We start from the raw sequence: 22,162 nt of genomic DNA, 5'->3' as shown, positions 1-22,162 counted from the left end.
CATCAGGACCAGAGACCAGAACAGGGAGAGCCTGGGAGGTTCACACCCCATCCGCCAGTCAAATCTCAAGTATTCCATTACTGGACAAGAGTGGCAGATGGGGCCTCATGAGGTGCAGAGGGAAGGGAACTAACCAGCTCCCTGTGTACTCTGTTTCAAGTCCTCGGCCAGGCCCTTTCTGTGCCTGGTGTCATTGGATGTTACCAAGGAGTTGGTTAGGGTTGTTAACCTGCATCTCAGAGAAGAGAAAAACAAGGTTCTGAGAGGTTGGTGATGCTTACCCAAGATGGTAAGTGGCAGAGCTAGGATCTGAGTTTCAGACCAGGCCTGTGTGGCTCCCTGGCTACCCACTGAGAGCAGGGATTTTTCTAATATCTAGAAGGACGAGGAGGTGGGGTGCGCAGGGGTGGGGGGACAAGAGCTGGAGGGGCAGCAAATGGGTCCTACCTGAAACTCGGTGATCACCAGGCCCTGCAAAGTCCAGGTTATACAGATGCCACCTGGCTTCTCTTCTGTTTTGAAAACAGAATTCTCTGGCTGTTGTACCAGGGTCATCCTGGTCTCACTCCACGGTGCTGGAGTGGGTGAAGTACCCCCTAGACACTCCTTCCAGCAGTGTCCTTCCACACCATCCTGGCTCCGGTGTCTGCATGTAGTGCCGTCATAGAGTGCCTTCCTCCTCCTTAGGTCGCCAGTTTACCGCACCTCCTCCTTGCCAAACTTGTACCCCCTGGGGAGTGCACCCCGCCCGCATTTCTGGAGATTCCGGCGGCTCCGGGTCACTGTGGGAGTCTCCCCGGCGTGTTAAGGGGCACTGCCGGCCACCAAGGTCCGGGCATCTTTGGGGCCATTTGCCAAGCCCCTTCCCTAGCGCTCCCGGCGCGGCGCCGCAGTGCCCCCTCCGCCGCCAGGGGCCGCCCGGAAGCGGGGCTCCTCGAGCACGGGGCGGGGAAAGGGGCGGGGCGCAGCGGTACCTGGGCCGCCGAGGAGCCGGGGGTGGGCTCTCCGGGGACAGCCGGCGGCCCCCCCAGATCCGCACCGCCAGCCGCCGGGAAGCTCGGGGCTCCGGGCGTAGAGGCTGCGCTGTCACATGGGCGGCGGCGACGGGGCCGCATTTAAGCGGCCGGGGGACGGCGCCCGCCTCCAGCGCGTCCTCGGGCTTGGCTCCCGCCGGGCGCCCCGCTCTCTGCCCGCCGGGGGCCCCGCGCCGCGCCGCACCGCGCCGCCCCCGCCGGGCCATGCGAGCGCGGGCCCCGCCGCGATGAGCTCGCACATCGCCAAAAGCGAGTCCAAGACGTCGCTGCTGAAGGCGGCGAGCGGGGGCAGCCGGGTTCCCCGCCACGGCCCTGCCCGGGAGCCAGGGCTGCCTGGCCGCCGGCTGCCCGGCACCGGCCCGGGCACGCCGCCGCCGTCCGGGGACCCCAGTTCGCGGAGGCCCCTGTGCCGGCCGGCGCCGCGAGAGGAGGGCGCGCGGGGGAGCAGGCGCGGGCTCCCCCAGGCGCACTGCAGGCCCCGGGAGGCGCTGCCGGCCGCGGCGTCCCGACCTTCGCCGCCGTCGCCGCTGCCGCCGGCCCGCGGGCGGGATGGGGAGGAACGGGGGCTGTCCCCGGCGCTTGGCCTCCGGGGCTCGCTGCGAGCCCCCGGTCGCGGGGACTCCGCTCCAGCCGCCGCGTCCGAGGCAGACCCGTTCCTCCACCAGCTGCGCCCCATGCTCAGCTCCGCCTTCGGCCAGGTAAGGGCCGCGCCTCCCGCCCGCGCTCCCGGGAAAGGCGCTCGGGACCCTGGCACGGCTGCGCGCCCACAGCCCTCCTCCCGCTGTCCGCGGCCCCCGGTCACGCTCCCTGTAGTCGTTCCGCAGCCCTGCGCCCTGGCCGGCACTCCTCCTCCCCCGTGCCTGATTCAGCACCCTGTGCGCTGTCCACGCTCCGGGCCTCTTCTGGGCGAGGCACCAGCGCCTCGCCACCCTCCACCCGTCAGAACAGGCCCGTCTTGGAAGGGAGCGACCGCCGCAAACCGTCCGGAGACTTGCAGGGGTCAGCAGGGGCGCTCGGTGCAGGTGGCGCCAAATCCACTTCTCTGGTCTCTTGTGAAGACTGCCAGTGAGCGACCCAAAGGAGCAAGGGGTTTGGAGTCTGGGGCATAAGAATGGCTACCTCAGGGCACATAGCCTTGCTTGGGGATGGGGGACGCTAGTCATGGGCTGTGGTGGCCCCAGAGACCTGGGAAAAGTTAGGAGAGCTAGATGGAGACTCAAAAATATGAGAAAAGAGAGATGTCTGGGTAGGCAGGGAAGGGCTACACAGAGCTGTGGCTCAAATCGGTACTTCCAGGGTGTTTTAAGGAGGTTGTCACTCCAGGGATGTCACTAGGATGGCGGTTGGGCAGGTGTCAGGTCGCAGGACATGGAATAATAACAGCCTCGCCTGAGTCGGTATGCATTCTAGGGTCAGGAAAGTCACTAAGGGGTCACCAGTGGCTACTCCCTTTCCTCTAGGCCTTTCTCTCAAGGGTCCTGGAAAGCTGAGCTTCTGTCCTCTCATGCAGGTCTAATCCACTTTGCGGTGTGCTGGTGGGGAGGGAGGTTTGCAGAAAGCAACCTGTGAACTCCTGAGCAAAGCCAGGGTTGCCTCTAGTTCTGAGCCCATAATTAATTCAGACTCATTGGCACAGCGTTGAGGCCGTTCTGCGGCAGCCAAGGAGGGAGTAATGCAGAGGTCTGATGGCAGAGTTTGCGTGGTGTGTGGAGGAAGAGGGGACCCTGAGCATTTCTGTGCTAGGATGTAGTGTAGGGAAGCCGTTTGAGGCTCCTGGCTCGCCATGCAGGGTCAGGATTCCAAGGAGGCCATGTGTGTTCTGCTTCAGATCTGCACATCCCTTTTCAAAATACTACTCCGTGGCGGCGAGGCCGGTGGAGGTCTGACATGAAGGAGCTGCACATGGATTCGGGTTGCGCGGGGCTGTTGTGTGGTGTGACAGGGCAGCGGTATGTGTCTTTGTTGCTGTGGGGAGCCCTCGTTAGCGGAGTTAGCTGGAAGCCGTTCTCCAGAGTAGAGATGTGGAGGTAGAGCTTTGGGCATTAGCGCAGCGACGCATCGTGCTGGAAGTTCACGGAGGTGGCTTATGTACGAGGTAGGAGGCATCAGGTGTCTGGGCGGGGGTCTGTGGAGCGGGTCTGGGTTGTGGAATTGGTGACATTTGGTCAAATGGGGGCACCTACTTTGCCCAGGCATTTGCGGGACATAAAGGAGACACCAGTAAACAAGGCACTGGGCTTCTGGCTATTGGGAGCTTATAGTCTAGCAGTTTGTACGGGGGGAGTCACTCGCACAGAATCACTCACTTTCTGGTTATTCATTTTGTTGCTAACATGACTTCGTTCCTAGAAAAAGAGGCTCTTCTTTTTCCAGTCTTAACAGAATTTGCCTGCCTGGGCCCTTTGTGAGCTCAGAGCATTTCAGCTACCTGGTTTTCTTCCTCCTTCTGCTTTCTTAGTCATTAATGAAGACTGTCTTCCAGTCCAGTGTTCTGAAATGTCACCAGGGTCACCTGAGTCAGGAAGAGCTGGAAGGTCCCATCAAATATTTACCACCTCCCTCTGGAAGCTCTGGTCTCTGGAGCTGCAGACTTTTTCTGTAAAGCTCAGCACATTGGGTTTGGGCTTCCTGCTGACAGCTCTAAGGCATCTGGTTGAACAGCAATGACAACAGAACCCAGCCTGAGACTTTTGGGTCAGAGTCTCTGGTCTCCTGAGACAGAGGGGAATTCGTCTTTCCTTCCCTTCTCTGCACTGAGATTTCTGTTCTTAGAGACTGAGCCAGGACCAAGAGAAGGGACATGGGATCAGGAATACGGAAACCATCAGATAGAATCTGTTTAAGGCAAAACATAGTCCTGGGAAGGTCTATTTCTCATGTCTCCCAAGTTATTATTATTTTTTTAAATCTTAAGTGAATTGCTTAACCTCATTGAGCTTCTGTTTCTTTATTTGCAAAATAGGGAAAATCATAGTACCTCACTGGGTTTTAGGGAAATTAAATGGGACATGGAGATATATACAGATTTTGGCCAGTGCATCGTCGGGAGCAAGGGCTCCATCGATATTAGTTATTATTGTTGTTGTTGTTGTTGTCATTGTTATTGTTGATTAACTACCAAGTGCTGTCCAGGACCTCTTTCTTTCCATTTGTAATAGGGTCAGGGAGAGCTAGGGCTCAAAGTGACACTGAAGGGACCAAGATAGACTCCCATATTAGGGGGAACAGGAATTAAGATCCTTTCGGTGACCTTCCAGAGCACCCTTACTGCCTGAAGGCAGATGGTGTGGTTTTGGTAGTGGTGTGGTACATGGTAGCTTGGGAGAAAGTAGAGTTGTAGGTTTCAATCCCAGTGCTGTCATTTCCCATTGCTGTGACCTTGGGCCCGTTCCGTCTCTCTCTCTTTCTGGTCTGGGTTTGTTCATCCAGAAATGAGATTGACAAAAACTACCTTGCAGAGCTATTGATGAGGGTCACACAAGATTAACTATGTCAAATGGTCTGGGGTCCAGTAGGTTCTGGAAAAAAGGGCAGCCTTCATTAATATTATTAATAGAGTGACTGAATATGGACCTGTGTAAGTTACTTTGAAAGCTGTCTCTGAGCCAGGCGAGAAAGGCCATTAAAGGAAGGAGCTGAATGACAAGGGACCTTCCCTAGTACCCTCTGTGTGGCCAGCTAAGGACATGTCACCTAGCAGCCTAGAGAGATGTGGTATCAGACATTAACTCAGAATAGGCATGATTTGGGGCAACTCTTGGCATTGGGACTTGTAGAACTATTTTAAGAGCAGTTTTTCTGCTCCTTACTCTAAGCTAAAGAAGAAACAGCCTCTGTAGAAGAGGCATATGTGTATAAATCCCACATATCTGTCCCATCCCTCCCCTTTTTCTAGCTCTAGAGACATCTCTCCCAATTTGAATAGACTAGCCCAACTCCCAAACTGCTTTGCGCATAACGAGATCACAGTATCTAATAGGTGAATGAATGACGAGTATCTCTAACCTCTGGTCTGCAGAGGTGTCTCAGTTCCTATAGCTTAGATGAGGGAGAAAGACCATGAGTTTGGTCCTAATAGATTCTATCAGACTAAGCCTGTGTTCCTGGGATGAGGGCTGTGTATATTCACTCTTTCCTTGCCAAGTCGCTCCCTGCTTGGGGTGAGAAGCCCCTATTGCCTTTCCCCTGGGGCCTGGGGAAGGGGAAAGAGGTCAGCTTGGGGTTGATACCAATCCCGCAGAGTCCTCCAGGACAGCTGCGTTCGCCTCTGGCTGTGTGGGGGAAGCAAAAAGGGTGCTTGAGACCTCAGACAAGAGCTCACTGAACAATTGCCCGAGTATCTTCTCAGCCACCTGTGAAGGTTGGCATTCTCACCCTCCATGGTAGAGATGAGGAGACGGTGTCAAGAGGGGGAAGTGGCTTGTCTAAAGGCCACACAGTAAGTAAATGACAGGACTGTGATCTCTAAAGAACCGGTTGGGTGGGAAGTCACCTGAGAGTGTTTCCTATTTGTCAGAAGCATCCACAAGGCACCTCTCAGGTTAGGACCCAGCTTTCCCTGAGTGTGTTCATCCTGGGCGTCATCTAAGTTTGAAGACTGGTGATAGAACAGGATCAGGGCTGGAGGCCAGCCTCCCTCCTAATCAGGGATAATCAGCAACGGGTTTATCCTTCTCATCCCTCTGATCCTATCATTCCAGAACTCGAAGTGTAGGCTTCCGGAGGCCCAGGGGCTGCTGCCACACTGAAGAGTGACAGGAAGGTGGGGCTATGTGATGTGCTTTGCTCCTTAGAGAAGCCCCTACCGTTCAGCCCTTTTAAAAAATTCCTGCTAAAGGTCAAGCCACCTGTTTCCTCCAGATCGCAGTTATCCCTGTCACTCAGGACCACCTCGGCCTGACCTGCCCAGTTTAAGGGAAGCTCTGAGTTTGAATCCCTGAGTCCCTTGCTGCCTTCAGCCTCAAGCTAGGGTCAGCATCATTCCCGGTAAAGAAGGGTGGGATTTATTCAAAGTGCATGACTTTTCCATGGTGTTCTGGTTTTGCTGTCTCCTGTCTCCTGCTTCCAAGGACAGGCATATTCCAAGGTCGGCAAGCGGGTGCTGTGATCGGGGCTGGCCTGCAGGGGGCAGGAGTCACCAGGTCTGACGGAGTGGGTGTTCAGCTGAGTATGGAGAGGTGGGAGCAGCTGGCCCTTAAAGACCGATGCTGGGCGGAAAGGGGCACCTTCTAGGTGGCTGGCACTGTGCCCAAGCCCTTTGTGTGTATTATCTCATTAACTCCTCACAACAGCCCTAGGAGGGAAGGGTTATTAGTGTACCCATTTAATAAAGAAACTGAGGCACAGAGAGATTCACAAGTCCTCAAGGTCATAGAGCTTGCCAGACAGCAGGGCAAGATTTGAACCCAAGTCTGTCTGCCCCTGCATTGCAGGCTCCTAGCATCCGTGTCTGTGGTCCTCAACACTGGCTGCAGATTAGAATAACCTGGAGCACTAACCACCACCCATGTCCAGAGTTCAGCTGCAGCTATGAAATCAGAGTCACCTGCCACTGGCACTGAGACTCTCCGCTTGACGCTGTGCTGCCTTTCCATGTGTCTGCCCAGGTAGTTAATATGAATTGCGTTTGTACCTGGAACCTAACCCGACTTCCCTCTGGGGTCCCTGGTGAGTCCCAGCTTGTCAAGAGTCTGCAGATGGCTGGTTTCCTAGGCTTGACCTCCAAGTCTTTTCCGATCCCCTCCAGACTAAGTCACGTTCTTCTGTCTCACATTCTTGGAGGTTTTGTGTTTCCTTCTGCCTTCATAGCATTTACCTGAAACGTGATTCAGTAAGTCCATTCATAACTCTTTAACAGCTCTTGCCTGCCTGCTGGAATGTAAGCCCCCTGAAAGCCAGGGCCATGCCTATCTTGCTCCCCACAGCATTCCCGGAGCCAGGCACCGTGCCTGGCCCATATAACTGGACAAACGATACTTCTTTCTTCCATTTTAAGAATTACTCATGAGTATCGTGCGCCAGGTACATGCCCGCATTTGCTTTATAAGCAAGATAAGGGGAAACCCCCTTTTCCAGGCAAGGAAACAGAAGCTCTGGAATGTGAGAAGTCAGAAGCTGGTGACAGAGCCAGGATTCAACCCCAGGCCTGCTGTCCCTTCTCACGCACCTGAGTCTCATGATTCTGACCCCCCGGGCCCCGCAGAGAGTCTGGTTCATGCTCCCTTGTGGAGGAACACATCTTTGGAGAAGGCACTTATGTTAGCTGCTCACTCTTCAGTTTCATCTCCCCAGTGTCTTTCCTGCCCTTTGGGCGTCAACGCCGCCCCAGGCTCCTCCCTCTGCCCTCAGGGGCTGCCCCTCCTTCTCGCACCTCCTCTGGGGGTTTGGTCCAAACAAGGCTGCTGAGTAACTCCCCTGATGAAACCGTTCCGTCGTCAGCAGCAGCACAGACGTCAAGAGCTATCCAGGGACTTCCTCCCACGGCTCTCTGGGAGCGGGGAGCCTGTGGCACCTTCTGGGCAGCGCCCACCCACTCCTCTAATGGAGCTTCTGACCAGGCACCGAAGCTGGACAAAAAGTCCGTGGAAAAGCAGCCTCTCCCTACTGAAAACTCTTTCAGCGCTGCGTGCGAGGACTGTTCCATCAGGGGCGGAGAGGGTTCGGCTTCCCATGACCTCTCTGGCGCCCCCTGCTGGGAGAAGCTGGCTGCCGGGAAACAGGGACACCTCCGCTCTTGGGTCATCTGGCTCTGGCTATAGGTCTTGGGTGTGACACCTGAGGCTGAAGATGAGTTCTCATCAGACCTGGAACCAAGAGGGACGAGGGAGAGCCACTCACCTAAAAAGTTCCAGTCGTGGGACCTTGAAGACCACTTTGCAAAGGGCGGCCTCTCAGCTTTGCGGCCCAAGGAAGCCTTGAAAGATCCTCGCTCAGGATTAGGCAGAGGATTGTTTGAAGGTTGGCAGCCCTCCATCACACCAGCACTACCTCCATCAGGCCCCCTCATCGCCATCTTTTGGTTTCTCTTGGGTTGGAGAGACCCCGAGTAGCAAAGGGAGCAGAAGGATCTGCTCGCCGCTGTTGGCTCAGCTTGTGCTTCCAGCCCCGGAGCCTCATCCCATTTCAGTGATGAAGCAAGTGTGAAAAATGGAGCGTGATGGGGATGTCACAAGATCTTCCAGGCCCTCAACTGGAACTGCCTGCTCTCAATCCAGCTGCAATTGCCAGGGGGCAGTTAGGATGTGTGTCTGTCCCTCAGTGCTTGCTTATGCATGTTTGTGTGCAGATGTGTGTGTGTGTGTGTGTGTGTATGCACACACAAGGCTGGGAGCTGGGAGGCAACCTGGCTTTGGTGGCCCAAACTAGCCTGCTTCCCCTTCTGGGTCTGCTGGCCTCATTCCCAGCTGCAGCTGCCATTCTGGGCCCCCCTCCCTGAACCAATCTCCCTGCAGATTTGGCAGCAGGAGAGGAGGGGCTGAGGGAAGGGAAATGAACCGGAGAGAGGACTGAGCTCTAATCTGATGTAGATGATCCGGCAGCCTTCCCCAGCTTGCTGCCCTCTGCCATCAGCTCCCCAGGCGATTTTCTCTGTGCCCTGCACTCTTCCCCTCCTGCCTTCATCTCCTTAAGAAAGTGTCCAGAAAGTTAAACCCAGACACACAAACACACACACAATCCACCAAAAAAAAAAAAAAAATCAGAGAGCAGGAGCAGGCAGACGAGTAAGAGAGCACGCGCGCAAGAGAGAGGGCTCAGAACGGGCCAGGAGGAAGAGCTGCGCAGGCAGAGAGAGGCTGGGGTTGGCCGTGACAGGGACTAAGGTCTCTTAGTCCCCAGGAGCCTCCTTCATGGACCAGGGGATCCTGAGAGAGGCTGCCTCAGCTTAGGATGGGCAACTGTGTCAAGTCTCCACTGAGAAATCTCTCAAGGAAGGTATGTTTCTGGAGTTCCCAAGACAGGGGCAGGGGAAGGGGGCATCTTGCCATCTGTCCCAGAGTTGGGGACGGAGGGGGTGGGCATCTGAAGCTTGCTGTCCTTTCTATGGGTTTTGTCGAGAGCTGTGTCCCTGTTCCCACCTCCAGATTCCTTCCAATCCCCCCGGTTTTCTGTGTCTCAGGCTCTGAGCTTAAGTTGGGACTTAGAGCTACATGGGGAGCTGTGTTTGGGAATTAGCACACGATTTAGGAAAGAAATCAGGTAGTTCCTGGGCCATGAAATGTCAAGCACAGGTCCATAGAATGTGAGTGGATGGACCCCCTTGGGGCCGCTGGAAAGGAAGACAGTTGATCTGGGCTTTTGACCCTGCCACCACTCCTTCCCAGCTGTAGGGTGGTGGCGGTGGGCGGTGGGGAGAGGGGGGTTGTCATTCATCTCTTCGAGAGTCTCTGGTCTTCTCTCTGGTGGTCTCTAAGCCTTCTGACTTGTGCGTTTTGAAGTAGATCCCATTGCTACTGGGATATGTCCTGCTACCCTCAGTAATTCCTGAATCCGGTCAGAGGATCTCAACTAGGACCAGGCTGGTTCAGAGCCCCGGATTGTTTTCACTGAGAAATAGGATGTTGAGCAAAGGTGTCTGCAAGTTGCTTTTTGATGTGGAATTATTGCTTATACACCAGGATAATATGCTTTTGCAAGAATTCCTTTTGGAAAGCAGATTACCACCTCCAAAACATTTTTTATGCAAAGCTCGGCTTACATCTATCGGGTTTTGCTTCAAGTAGGCTCTGCCTGTGTTTCTAGCCCTCTGTAGTCAAGCTGGAGAAGAAACTCATGGATATTATTTAAAGGAAGAAGGAAAGATAGCAATGTTTTTCTCTAGTTCTGTGGTTTTCCAGTCAAAGAATTTGATTACCACTGGGGTAAAGTGATTTACCCAAGGTCTCAGGTTAACTAATGGCATCTCTGCCCCTAACCCCGTACCACCTCCTGGGTCGGTTCGATAGTCTTTTTAATGTAGGACATTCTGGGCTTTTCTGCTCATCGTCTTCCTTGTTTAGCTAAGCCGCTCAAAACAAATTCTCTTTAATCTTCACGGGTCCCTTGGATCCTTCTGAGGGTTGACTGCTTCTTCTGTGCATACAACCCACATCATCTGTCATCTTAGGGGAGCCTTTGGCACCACAGGTGGCCTCCATGCTGTTGCAGAGAAGCAGGAACTGACCTGAATTAGTCTAGAGGACCACGGGGGGAAAGCGTTCCCCCTGGAGTTCTGTCCAGAGCTTAAAGAGGTGAACTTAGAACAGGCAGGGTCCCTTTGCCCCACCCCGCGCATCTCCCCCGTACCCCACAGAGTGCTTAAGAACCGCACTTCGCAGATCCTTCCTTTCCAGCTCTGTGACCTTGGGCAAGTTACTTGACCTCTCTGGGCCTCAGTTCCCCTGACCACTAGGTGGGAATACTATTATTTACCTCCTAAGGGGGTGGAAGCAAATAAAGTGCTGTGCACAGTGCCAGGAACGGAGTCCTCAGTAAATGGCAGCTAGTGTTACCGACATCATGATCCTAATTTTTCCACTCTGGGTGTTCAGAGAAGGGGTGGAGGAAAAAAGGAAAATAGAAGTTTTGTTTAAGTTGGTGGAATAAGGTAAAAGACAATAAAGCACATTGCACTCAATGTTGTGTGTGTTTGTGACAGTAATAATTGCTTTCTTCTGGATAGCTCCAATGCACCCAGAGTCTCTGATCTCATTTGCTCTTTCCCACCAAGTAGTTCTCTTGGCTATTTCATACAGAAAGGAGCTGGACTTAAGAGATAAGAGCTTTTCTAAGGCCACACAGCCCAGTGGACATGGAGTTGAGAGTTTTGTCCGTGTGAATCCATAGCTGGTATTTGATTTGTATTTTAACCTCCCTAAGGGGCTGCCTCTCTCTTTCCTGCTGTCAGAAGTGTTTTTCTTAGATTCCTGCATCTGACCTTACAGGTCGTCTGGATTTCCACCCACCGCAGTGATTCCCTCTCCCACTTTGCCACGCCCTTACTCATTTAACCCATCCTTGAATACCTTTGGGGAGCGAGAACTCTGACCTGTCTTCTCCTGGCCGGCTTGCATTGTTAGAAAGCTGTTGGGTCACAAGGCCAGCTGACCCCTCTTGTTGCCATGCTACACTCGGGAGATGTCCCCTCGGTGCCAGGAGACACTGTCAGCCTGTGGGCTGCTGCCCACTTGGCTTCTGAGTGTGGTAACCGGGGAGCCAGGAACGGGGAGAGGCGGCCTGCTGTGGGCTCTGTACAGTGCAGGACCAGGCTGTCAGGTGCCATCACTGGCCGGGGAAGAACAGCAGCCTCCCCGGGCAACTTGGTGCCAGGCAGTATTATGATCAAGAGACGCAGTGGAAATTCCCCAGCCACCACTGGTGCCTCCTTCGTGGGAACACGTTCTTCTCCATCCCTTCTCAGTTCTTCCCTGATTGGCAAATATTCTCCCACTTCCTCTGGAGCCAGCAGTAAATGCCTTCTGGCTCCCAGCATCTCTCATGTTGCATCTCCACCATCGTCATCACCGTCATTGTCATTCCCATGGCAACTCCATGTGTTCAGCTCTAACCACGCTCCAGGCACTATGCAGTAGCTCACTTATTTCTCACAAGAATCCCGCAAGTGGCCGCATTGTTCCCTGCTGGGCAGAGAAGGAAACTAGAGCACAGAGAGGTGAAGTTACCTGTCCAAGGTCACATAGCAAGCAAGTGGCAGAGCCAGAATTTGTCCCCAAGACTGTTGGAGACCAAAGCCAGTGTACTAAGTGGCCTCTCAGAGTTCTATGCTGTCTGCTGCCTCCTCCCTCCTGCCTTGTGCTCGCTCTGAGCCAAGTGTGCGAGACTCAGCCAGAAGCGAAAAGGCTGATTCTCTACACACATCTCGGGAGATTGCCTCTTGGGGTCCAGCTACTCTCTACTCCTGGGCTTCCTCTTAGCCAGCCTCCCAGTTGGGAAAGTCTCTCTGGTTCTGCCCTCACTCTAGCCTGGGTCCTGGAAGCCTGTGCGAGTGTCACTGAGGCTCCAAACTCTTTTAGACATCAAGCCAGAATGGCCCTTGTGTCTCTGACCTCTCTCAGGTTCTGAGACCACTGAAGACCCACCCTTATTGCATTCATCGAACTTGGGCTTTGCACGGAGGACCTTCACCTAGGGTCTGAACCAGGATACTACTCCTCCCTCTCTAGGCCTAGAAGAGGCTTAGGAAATTGGAAGGGAGTCTAGTCTGTAGCCCCAGAGCGTGGGTCTTTGAGGAGAAGAGGCACGAGAGGAGGGGGAGGACAAGGTAAGCTGGCGGGGAGCTGGTTCTTCTTCTCAGCCTGGGAGGACAGGCTACCCCCTCGGTCACGGGATCTTCTCCTGGGCATGACCTTCTGTGAGCTGGAGGATCCTGGCAGCAGGATGGAAGGGTAGGGTCTGCAGCTCTGGGGTTCAAGGACAAAGACAGCCCTCCAAGGTTGAGCTGCTCCGTTTCTTCTTGGGAAGGTTTGCCTCCAAATCCTCACACTGAAGGGAGGCATCCAAGCTCAGGACTGAAGGCAGAGTGCCCTGTCCTAGATGCTGGGGGGCCTTGGGCATCCTGGGGAGGCCAGCATGGAATAGAATGTTGTGTCTGGATGCTGTAGTTGTCCTAAGGGGACGGTCTGTGGGCAGTGCTGACTTTTTATAGCTGCATGGGAACCATCACAGAGGAGGAGGGGAGGGCCAGGGCCTGGGAGCACAGCTATATTCGGTAAGCAGAGAGGGCCCCTGCCTCAGCCTCTAGAGGTCGGGCTAGCTGGGCGGAGAGCCAGAGCCAGACGGGAGGGGAAGAAGGAGAGCTGCTGGGGGCAGACAGTGTCTAGTCTTGAGGCTGCAAACTGGGAAGAATGTGACCCACAGATGGGCTTTGCCTGGCCCAGCCAGTGCTTTAAATCAGAAGGAAACATCGGACTGAGTTAAATAGCACTGCCCCTTCAGAGGGGACTGACAGCCTCCATTTTGCCACCGGCTTCCCTCTTCCCCTGCCTGCTTGGTTCCATCAGTGAGGCCCCTGTGTTGGTGCCTGTCAGTCCAGCAGCCTACCTGCGCCTGCTCTGCGTGGTGCCAGCTCGGACCGTCCTCACTGTCTTCCGGTGGGGTCCAGCGGGGGCAGGGCAGCAAATCCGTTTAAGAGCATCTTGGCCAAGGCCAGTACTCGTTAGTCTCTGAGTGAGCACTTCCCATTGGCTGGAGCAGAAGCCCCCCTCCACCCCCTTCTCTCTGTAAGCTTCCACGTGCGTGTGAGTGTGTGATCCTGTGCGTGTGTATGTGTCGTGAGCATGTGTGTGCCCATGTGCCACACAGCGGGTGTCACCCCCAGCTGTCCCCGGAGCATCTGTGGCAGTCAAGGATGAGACTCCATCTGTTGAACCGATTTGACTCCTGCCTCCCGTGCATCCTGAGAGCTCTCTGAACCCCGCTGTTTGACTCTCAAGGGTCTCCTCCTGAGGAGAGCGCCTTCTAGGACCTGGAGCCAGGCTGAGGCCAGGAGGGCCAGTGGGACAGGGTGGTGACCCCTGCCTCTCTTTTGTATTTGCTCGGTGCTGGCTGAAGATGCGCCAGGAGGAGAAGAGCAGCTACTCGGTGGTGCAGACGAGTGAGGAGGGGCTTGCAGCCAGCAGCGAGCTCCCGGGACCGCTCCTGATGCTGGCCCAGAACTGCGCTGTCATGCACAACCTGCTGGGCCCTGCCTGCATTTTCCTGCGCAAGGGCTTCGCTGAGAACAGGCAGCCTGTACGTAAGTTGGCCCCCATGGAGCCGCACTGAGCTTGGCTTCAGAGGGCATGAGGAGGTGCTGGGAAGAAGAGGGGCTCTGTCTGCAACAAACCGTGTCCCCTCATGGATAGTTCCCAAGCCCTCAACTTGCGAATCTGACCGCCCCCCCCAAATTTCCCACCCAAGGCTGCAAAGCACTGGTGAGTCCACGTCTACTGGCAAGAAGTAACGAACAGGTGACATTCTCTGTTTCCTTGCTTGTTTTTTTGAGCACATACTCTGTGCGAGGCTCTGTGCTAAGAGCTTTGCATCACCTCTTATAAGGTTCAGAGCAACTCCGAGAGGTAAGTCCTATTATCATCCCCATTTTACAGATAAGGAAAGTGAGTTGGAGAGGCAAACACGCTCAAGATAACAGTTAGTGGGAGGTCGAGTTCAGATTCAGACCTGGGGAGTCTGACTCCAAGGCTTCCTGTTCTCTTAACAGCAGTACTGAGTACACAGGCCTGTCCAGGAGAACTTCCTACAGTGGGGGAAATAGTCTATGATCCATGCTGCCCAATACAGTAGCCACCAGGTACACATGGCTATTGAGCACTTGAAAGGTGACTAGTGCAATTTGAGTGAATTGTTCATTTCATTACTTTCTGGTTCTAATCTCAATAGCCACACGTGGCTACTATGTCCGGGCAGCCTCTTCCAGATGTCTGAACAGTCACAGAGAGAAGGGTAATAATGATATTGTTATAGACACAAACATTTGCAGGTTCCACTTACTGAATGCCACATGTGAAACGCTTTACATATCTTGTCTCATGGGATGCTCTCAAAGGCCCTGTGACATGGGTACTGGCATTAACCTATTTTACAGATGAGGAGACTGTGGCTCAGAGAGCTCAAGTGACCTGCCCAAGGCCCCACAGCTAGGAAGTATCAGATCTGGGCTTTGAACTTGTGTTTGACTCTAGAGGTCAACCTCTTCTCCCAGACCATGGATGTTGGGGAGAAAGGAGTGTGCATGTGCTCTCTTCCCATCTGACCCCTGGGAATGGTGCTCATGGTTTCCGTGTCACATTGATGGGCATCCCCCGCTCTACTGTGCATACCCCCACTGCCCCACGAGGGGAGTGGGCGATCCAAGGGCCAGCCGCCCAGACTCCACCGGAACAGCTCTGCCAGAGGCACACGGAGCAAGGCTTTCCTGCTCCCTGGCTCCGGCTATGCAAGAAGGGGAAAGGGCTGCAGTGGGGGTCAGCAGCACCAGTTCTTCTCCAGTCCTGCAGAGCCTGGTCTTAGCGAAGTGGGAGGCAGCTTGAGGCTTGAAGGGTGGGAAAGGACTCAGGTCTGATGACTTGTCCTAGGGTGTGTGCACGCATACACTTGTCTACTTGCTCACTTCACTTGCTGGGGGTATGGGACATTGCAAAAACCATGCTTTTTGGCCACCGAAGATGTTGCTCATCAGCCCCCCCTTTTAAAAATTTTTTATTTACTTGTCAGAGAGGGAGAGATCAAGCAGGGGGAGCGACAGGCAGAGGGAGAAGCAGGCTCCCTACTGAGCAAGGAGCCTGATGCAGGACTTGATCCCAGGACCCTGGGATCATGACCAGAGCCAAAGGCAGATGCTTAACTGACCTAGCCACCCAGGCGTCCCTTGGTGGCCCCTTTCTAGAAGATTCTGAGAGTTTCCGGAGCTGGCATCTCTTGCTCTGGGGCCATTTTACAGTGGGTGGGCAGAAGTTGTCTCTTGCCTGCCTTGACCCTGTTGGGTCAAGGTCAAGGTCTGCCTGCGTGCACAGCTGACATGCCTCAGGCTTGCCCAGGGCCCGCCTGCGTGTCTGTGTTCACAATAGGTGTGCCCCCAGCTGAAATATGCTTCCTCAGCCAGACACACCCTGCCCCATGTCCCTCCCACCCAAAGTCATAGAGCTGTGACGCGTGGGACGGATGAGCCCTGGGCACCAGTTTTGGAGCCTACGGAACAGGTCCTGCTGGTAGGCATGCATCTCGTGCTAGTCTGCCTGCCTCCTGGGACGGCCTGGGGTAGCTGGCACCTCACCAGCCAGAGCCTACCCCGGGCATCCTCCGGGCCTGCTCTTTGGAGACTTCTCTGCCATCTGTTCAGATGCCTAGACCCAGGGCTTCCTGGAGTCCCCAAGGAGACCTAGGCACGGCTCGAAGCTGGAGATGTGTGCTTTGGACCCCGGCGGCAGCCACCGGCCCTGGCAGCCCCCAGGGTCCTATGCTGTGTCCCAGTACGGGGCAAGGTGTGGGATGGGGGTGAGGTTGGAGAAGGTGGGCCATGCCCAAGAAGCAGGGCACAGCCCTAATTCTACCTCCACACCCGTGGCTCCTCCTCCTCCTCTTCCTCCCTCTTGGGCATCCTGCCTGGTCCCAGCTTTCTGTCCCTCCAGCCCTTCTCCCGTTATCTTGCAGACTTTCTCCTTTTGTGACCACAACAACCCGCCCACCCTGCTTTATTTACAGGTTTTTGCCTCCAGACCAACTCTGTTCCCTGACAACATTCTTGTGTCTGGATGGGGACACAGATGGGGCTCTGGGGTCCCTGGGTATCTCCTGTGTCTGTGGAAGATGTGGGGCTGTACCTTTCTCCCTCAAAGACATGGTCCAGGCACTCTCCCCACCTGGTGGTTGCTGTCGCTCGGATGGTCCCCAGGTTGGGCATTTTGTGATGTCCAGGCACCTCACACTGCTAACAGAACATGTTCTTTTGTTTTAGGACAGATCACTGCGGCCAGAGGAGATTGAAGGTAAGACCCAGCCCCTAAGGCGAAAGGGTTGCTCAGCAGTCCAGAAAGGTGAGGGAAGGGGGATTGCTGGGAAGAGAGGCAGAGACACCTTGGCCTCCTGGGGACGTGGCCTGATCCAGGGCTGGGCATTCTCTACGGGGCCAGGGATCAGAGCAGGGCAGTCCCAGTGGCTCCAGGGTCTGGCTGTCCTGGCTGGTGGGCGCTCAGGCCACCTCTGCCTGGAGGCTCTGCGGGTCCCACTTTTCTTCTTTCATTCAACCACACCCATTTTTATTCTTTTCCTCAGAGCTCCGAGAGGCCTTCCGAGAATTTGACAAGGACAAGGACGGCTACATCAACTGTCGGGACCTGGGCAACTGCATGCGGACCATGGGCTACATGCCCACCGAGATGGAGCTCATTGAGCTGTCCCAGCAGATCAACATGAACCGTGAGTCCCTCCACGGTGTATCTCCTTCCCTTCCCATCCCCGCCATCCCCATCCTCTACAGTCACACGGGCCCATGGCTCGGTTCTGGGTCCATCTCTTCTGGGCTCTGTGACCTGGGGCAAACCACTTAGCCTCTCTGAGCCTCTTTTCTCAGGTGTAAACTGTAAAATGAGAGGAGCACAGGAAGTCTGTGAGGGAATATTTGCCAAACAGTCCCGCACATGGGCGGCACACAGGGATTGTTGAGCAGAAGGCATATTAGTCCTCTTTATTCTCCTGTATTGCTCTCTGTCTCACTGTGGGTTCTCCCAGAAGCAAGGGTTTGAGTGCGAGCAGTTTATGTGAAGGTGAAGGGAGGCGTCAGGAGGGAGCAGAGAGGTGAGACCATGAAGAGATGGGGGCCACAGGGAGTGGACCCTCAAGCCGGCTAGCACGGCGAGTGCCGAGTCTCATTCACTAGGCAGCTCCCGGAGTCCGTGCAGCGTGCGCGCCCTGAACTTAGGGCCCTCACCTCCCCAGCCAGGTATTAAGTCACTGGCTGAAAGATGTTGTGGCGGGGGGGGGGGGTCAGTTCTCCAGCACTCCTACCGGCTGGGGGTGGGGCGGGTCTTGGAGTTGACTTTCCATTGGCACAACAAGAGTAAAGCTTGGGACAAGTGGGCCAAGTGCTCCTAACTTCTCCTTTCTCTGCCTTTCTGTTTGTGTGTCTTTGGCTCTCTGTCTCTGAAATTCTTTGCCCGTCTCTCTACCCCAGTGTTTGTTTCTTTCATCCATATCTACCTCTGTCCACCTCCTGACTGGTTTCCTTGGCCTAACTCTGGCCACTCCCCTGAGCCATTCTTTGACAGACCACCTGTCCATGGTCACCTCTCTGTCCTCATTTGGCCTTTGGTTCTACCCTGGACTTGGCACTAGATAGGTCAAGGAGGAGTTCACAGTGCCTTCCATTGCCTAGACGTGGGGAGTGGTTGGATGTATAACCTAGCCCTTTCCTCTGTCTCCAGTGGGTGGCCATGTGGATTTTGATGACTTCGTAGAACTAATGGGACCTAAACTCCTGGCAGAAACAGCAGATATGATTGGAGTGAAGGAACTGCGAGATGCTTTCCGAGAGGTGAGTAATGGGCACTGGACAGGCAGGGGTGCAGAATTGTTAGAATTGCAACCCCAGCATGGTTACTTCAAGAGAAATCCAAGCCCTGGATCACATTCTAGGGGAAGGAGCTTGGACAGGGAAGGGTCTTTGGGGAACGGGGGACAATGAGGCTGGAAAAGGAGCCCAACGTTGGGATCTGATTCTACATTCCCCATGTTGTAGCTATTCCTCTCTCCTCTCTGCCCTCTCTAGTTTGATACCAATGGTGATGGGGAGATAAGCACCAGTGAGTTGCGAGAGGCCATGAGGAAACTCCTGGGTCATCAGGTGGGACACCGAGACATAGAGGAAATTATCCGAGACGTGGACCTCAATGGGGATGGACGAGTAGACTTTGAAGGTAGGTGGTGCTTGAATACGGAAGAGAAGCCAAGGCAGTAGTGATGATCCATGGAGACTCCCAGCTGTGTATCCATCATGATTCCAACTGTCCACGCTCCTACCCTTCCATTCTCTTACTCCTCCATCCACGAATCCCTGTAATCCACCTTCCCATTCATTCCTACCCCCATCCATTGGTCCATCTTGCCAAATCTCTCTCTCCATATGTTCATTCATCCAACTCTTCGTGTGTCCAGGTATCTATCCACTCATGTGTCTCTAAACAATTATCCATACTACCATTTATTCATGCATTTATAGATCTGTCTATGCATCTGTTCATTCTTCTGTACATTCTTCCAGGTATCCACTCACCCATGTACATCTGTCTGTCCATACATCTATACTTCTGTGTGTCTGTTCATACATTCACGTATCTCCATCCATCTATCTATGCCTCTACCCACACTTCTGTTGATTTATCTGTAGTCATTTCCCCTTCTACATCCATCTGCTCATCGATCAAGCAATTGATCGATCCATCCATCCATCCTTGTGTCTACTGACCCCATCCATCTCTACGCATTTATCTGTCCACTTACTCCTGCTTCCATCCACGCTAGCCACTTTCGGACCACCCCGTTCATCAGTCTGACACTCAGGCCCCCTGAGATTGGCCCACAGCTCACCTCCCCAGTTGCAGATCCTGCCGTTCCTTCACTCACTCTCCCCTTAAAGCCAAACCCCAGTACTTGTGGTCCACGATCCTGCCAAGCTGTCGTTTGAATGCTTTGTCCTTTCGGTCAGGATGCTTTTTATTCTGTTCTTCGCCTGGACTAAATTCTCTTAACCCCTCAAGACTCAGCAGTGGGTCTTCCTCTGGTACTTCCTCACTGGTTCCAGGCTGAATTCCTCTTTCCTGGGCTTTTATAACACCTCAGGCTCACTCTCATTCTTCACACTGTCCCTCAAGTGCTAGCTGTATCTCCTCTTGACAGAACTTCTGGAGAAGAACATTTTATCTCTGATCTCTGTATTTCCTCATAATTCAGGACCTGGCACATAGTTAATGCTCAGTAAAAGTGTTTTTTTTAATAAATCAGTAATAACCCCAATAGTTATCATGTATTATACACATTATACACCAGTCACTGTACTAAGTACACTTCCATATATTATCCCATTTTATTCTCACAACAACTCTCTGGATCACACTCTTATTGCCTCATGATGCAGAGGAGGATACTGAGGCTCAGAGAAGTCATATGACTTGCTTGAGATCGCCTCATTATTAAGACACAGAGCTGGATCTTATGCCAGGTCTGGAATCTCAGCCACCACCTACGTCACACTGCGTGATGCCATTCAGGACAACTATGGGATACAGGGCAAAAATATGGTAAAACATTGACTCTCTACTCCAGGAATTGGCATTCTGAGCAGAAAGTCAAGATAAGCATGTGCTGGAGTGTGAGTGTATCCAGAACACAAAGGTTGGGACGTCTTTCTTGAGGAGCAGGTAGACTCCAAGTTCGAAGAGAGTGTGACTACATGGAAAGGAGGCTTTGCTGCCACCAGATCTGAAAATTCCAGGTCACCCTGTGTCCTAGTAGTGCCCCCCCCCGACAATGGCCCTTCTGTACAAGCCCAGTATCCCCCGTTTATTCTTCTAGCTTGTATTGTACACCTACCATATGCCAAGATCCACCTTGAGGAGCCCAAGACCAACAAGGAAAACAGAAGCCAGCAGTATAGTGCATGCTGTTTTGGGGGAAATACAGCAAGCTGTGGGGCACAGAGGGGGCATCTGTGCCAAGCTGGTGGGGGGATTAAGGAAGGCTTCCTGGAGGGGGCTATAAATCAGTAGAACCCTAAGGGATGAGTAGGACCAACCAGATGAAAAAGAAGGAAGGAATATTCACCCAAATGAACTGAAACTTACGTCCACACGGAAACCTGCACACGGATGTTTATAGCAGCTTTATTTACAGTTGCCAAAACCTGGAAGTAACCAAGGTGTCCTTCAGCTGGTGAGTGGATAATAAATTGTGACAATGGAGTATTAGTCACACTAAAAAGAAATGAGCTATTAGACCATGAAAAGACACGGAGAAATCTTAAGTGCATATCGCTAAGTGAAAGAAGCCGATCTGAAAGGGCTACATTGTACGTGATTCCAACTGTATGACATTCTCGAAAAGACAAAACTATGGCGACGATGAAAAGATCAGTGGTTGCCAGGGGTTTAGGGGGAGGGAGGGCTGAGCTGGTGGAGCACAGAGGAGTTTTAGGGTCGTGAGGCCGTTTTGTAGGACCCCGTAGTGGTGGATACGCATCCTTACACATTTGCCCCAGCCCACAGAATGGACAGCATCGAGGGGGAAGCTGAGTGTTACTGTGGCCTCTGGGTAATGACACATCCGTGTCAGTTCATTGATTGTAACACAGGTCCCTGTCTGGTGCGGGGCAGTGATGGTAGGGGAGGCTGCGCGAGGGTGGGGCATGCCCCCTGTGAATGGGAACTCTGTACTTTCTGCATCATTTTGCCGGGAACCTTAAACTGTTCCAAATAATCAAGTCCAGTTAAAAGGAAAAGGAGAGAGAAGAGACAGGTTGCAGGCAAGCTGAGAGGTGGAGGGAGAGTGAGTGTGCCAGCTGCCCTGAGAGGGAGATGGGCGTGGTTGGAGTGTGGGGTGGGGGGTTGGGGGGAATGAACTGTGAGAGAGAGACATCAGCTGGGGCCGCAGCACGGAGGGCCTTGAGGCCAGCAACAGGATATTGGACATTTTCCCACAGGGAGCCCTGAGAGGTTTCAGAGGGGCCAGGTAGATAAGACAGGCCCCTGCCAGCTGCTGTGCTCAAGATGGATTGGAAGAAGCCGAATGGCTGGAGGGGCCCAGCAGGGCAGTGGTGATGGTCGGGGGTCTCAGATCCGGAGAAGACTTGGAAGGGGCAGCCTGAGCTGGGCCTGACTGCTGTTTTTTCCCCACCTGGTCCCGTGCCCTCGCAGAGTTTGTCCGGATGATGTCCCGCTGAGGCCGCAAGGGCCCCTCCAGGACTGCCAAGCTCCCCGGTGGGAGAAGAGGAGCCGGAGCGTGCCTCACCCCGCCGCAGCCGCCGAGAGCCCAGGATGGACTGGCGGACGGGGCCTGCCTGCACCCCGGGGAGGTGCCCACCCCGGACCCCCACCCCTCCGCACTGTGAAAGACTCACAACTCCTGCAACTGGAAAGGGGGGGCGCCCGCCGCCGAGGAGGCCACCGTGCCAAGCCGGCAGAGGTGACGCCGGGTGCCAAGTGCCATGGACCCAGCCGCTGCTGGCGGGGCGGCCAGGGAGCCCGCCAGCAGCCCCCACACAGCATGTCCGCCCCGGGGCAAAGCCTCTCGCCGCCCTCCTTCGCTCTGTGCCCGTCCCAGCTCGCCACAGCCCTGTTCTCTCAGAACCAATAAAAGTATTTCCAAGGCAAGGGCAGCTGTGGGGGTCTTTTGCTTCTTCTTCTTCTTCTTTTTTTTTTTTTATTTATTTGTCAGAGAGAGAGAGGAGCGAGAGTGAGCACAAGTAGACAGAGTGGCAGGCAGAGGCAGAGGGAGAAGAAGGCTCCCTGCCGAGCAAGGAGCCCGATGTGGGACTCGATCCCAAGACGCTGGGATCATGACCTGAGCCGAAGGCAGCTGCTTAACCAACTGAGCCAGCCAGGCGTCCCGGTCTTTTGCTTCTTGGGTCCGGTCAGACGATGCGTATT

General features: G+C 54.2%; 1 protein-coding gene across 3 annotated transcripts; it reads left to right on the top strand.

Annotated features, from left to right (window-relative positions):
- Positions 1-1,090: 1,090 nt before the first annotated feature.
- CABP1 (calcium binding protein 1) lies at positions 1,091-21,890 on the top strand (the record flags this gene model as incomplete). 3 transcript variants are annotated; one of them, XM_080821966.1, is made up of 7 exons in its annotated part: positions 1,091-1,732; positions 13,581-13,760; positions 16,483-16,513; positions 16,800-16,943; positions 17,948-18,057; positions 18,292-18,439; positions 21,431-21,890. In XM_080821966.1, 7 exons carry the CDS (start codon positions 1,091-1,093, stop codon positions 21,454-21,456), a joined length of 1,281 nt encoding a protein of 426 aa, XP_080678092.1. In that variant the 3' UTR covers positions 21,457-21,890. The 3 variants fall into 3 exon arrangements, with proteins under 3 accessions (XP_080678092.1, XP_080678093.1, XP_080678094.1); XM_080821968.1 differs by lacking the exon at positions 1,091-1,732 and adding an exon at positions 7,973-8,966; XM_080821967.1 differs by lacking the exon at positions 13,581-13,760.
- Between the last annotated feature and the right edge of the window lie 272 nt (positions 21,891-22,162).

The sequence above is a fragment of the Martes martes genome (genome assembly GCF_963455335.1).
Source record: "Martes martes genome assembly, chromosome: 13".
Lineage (NCBI taxonomy): Eukaryota > Metazoa > Chordata > Mammalia > Carnivora > Mustelidae > Martes > Martes martes.
This window is presented reverse-complemented; position numbering and strand designations above follow the sequence as displayed.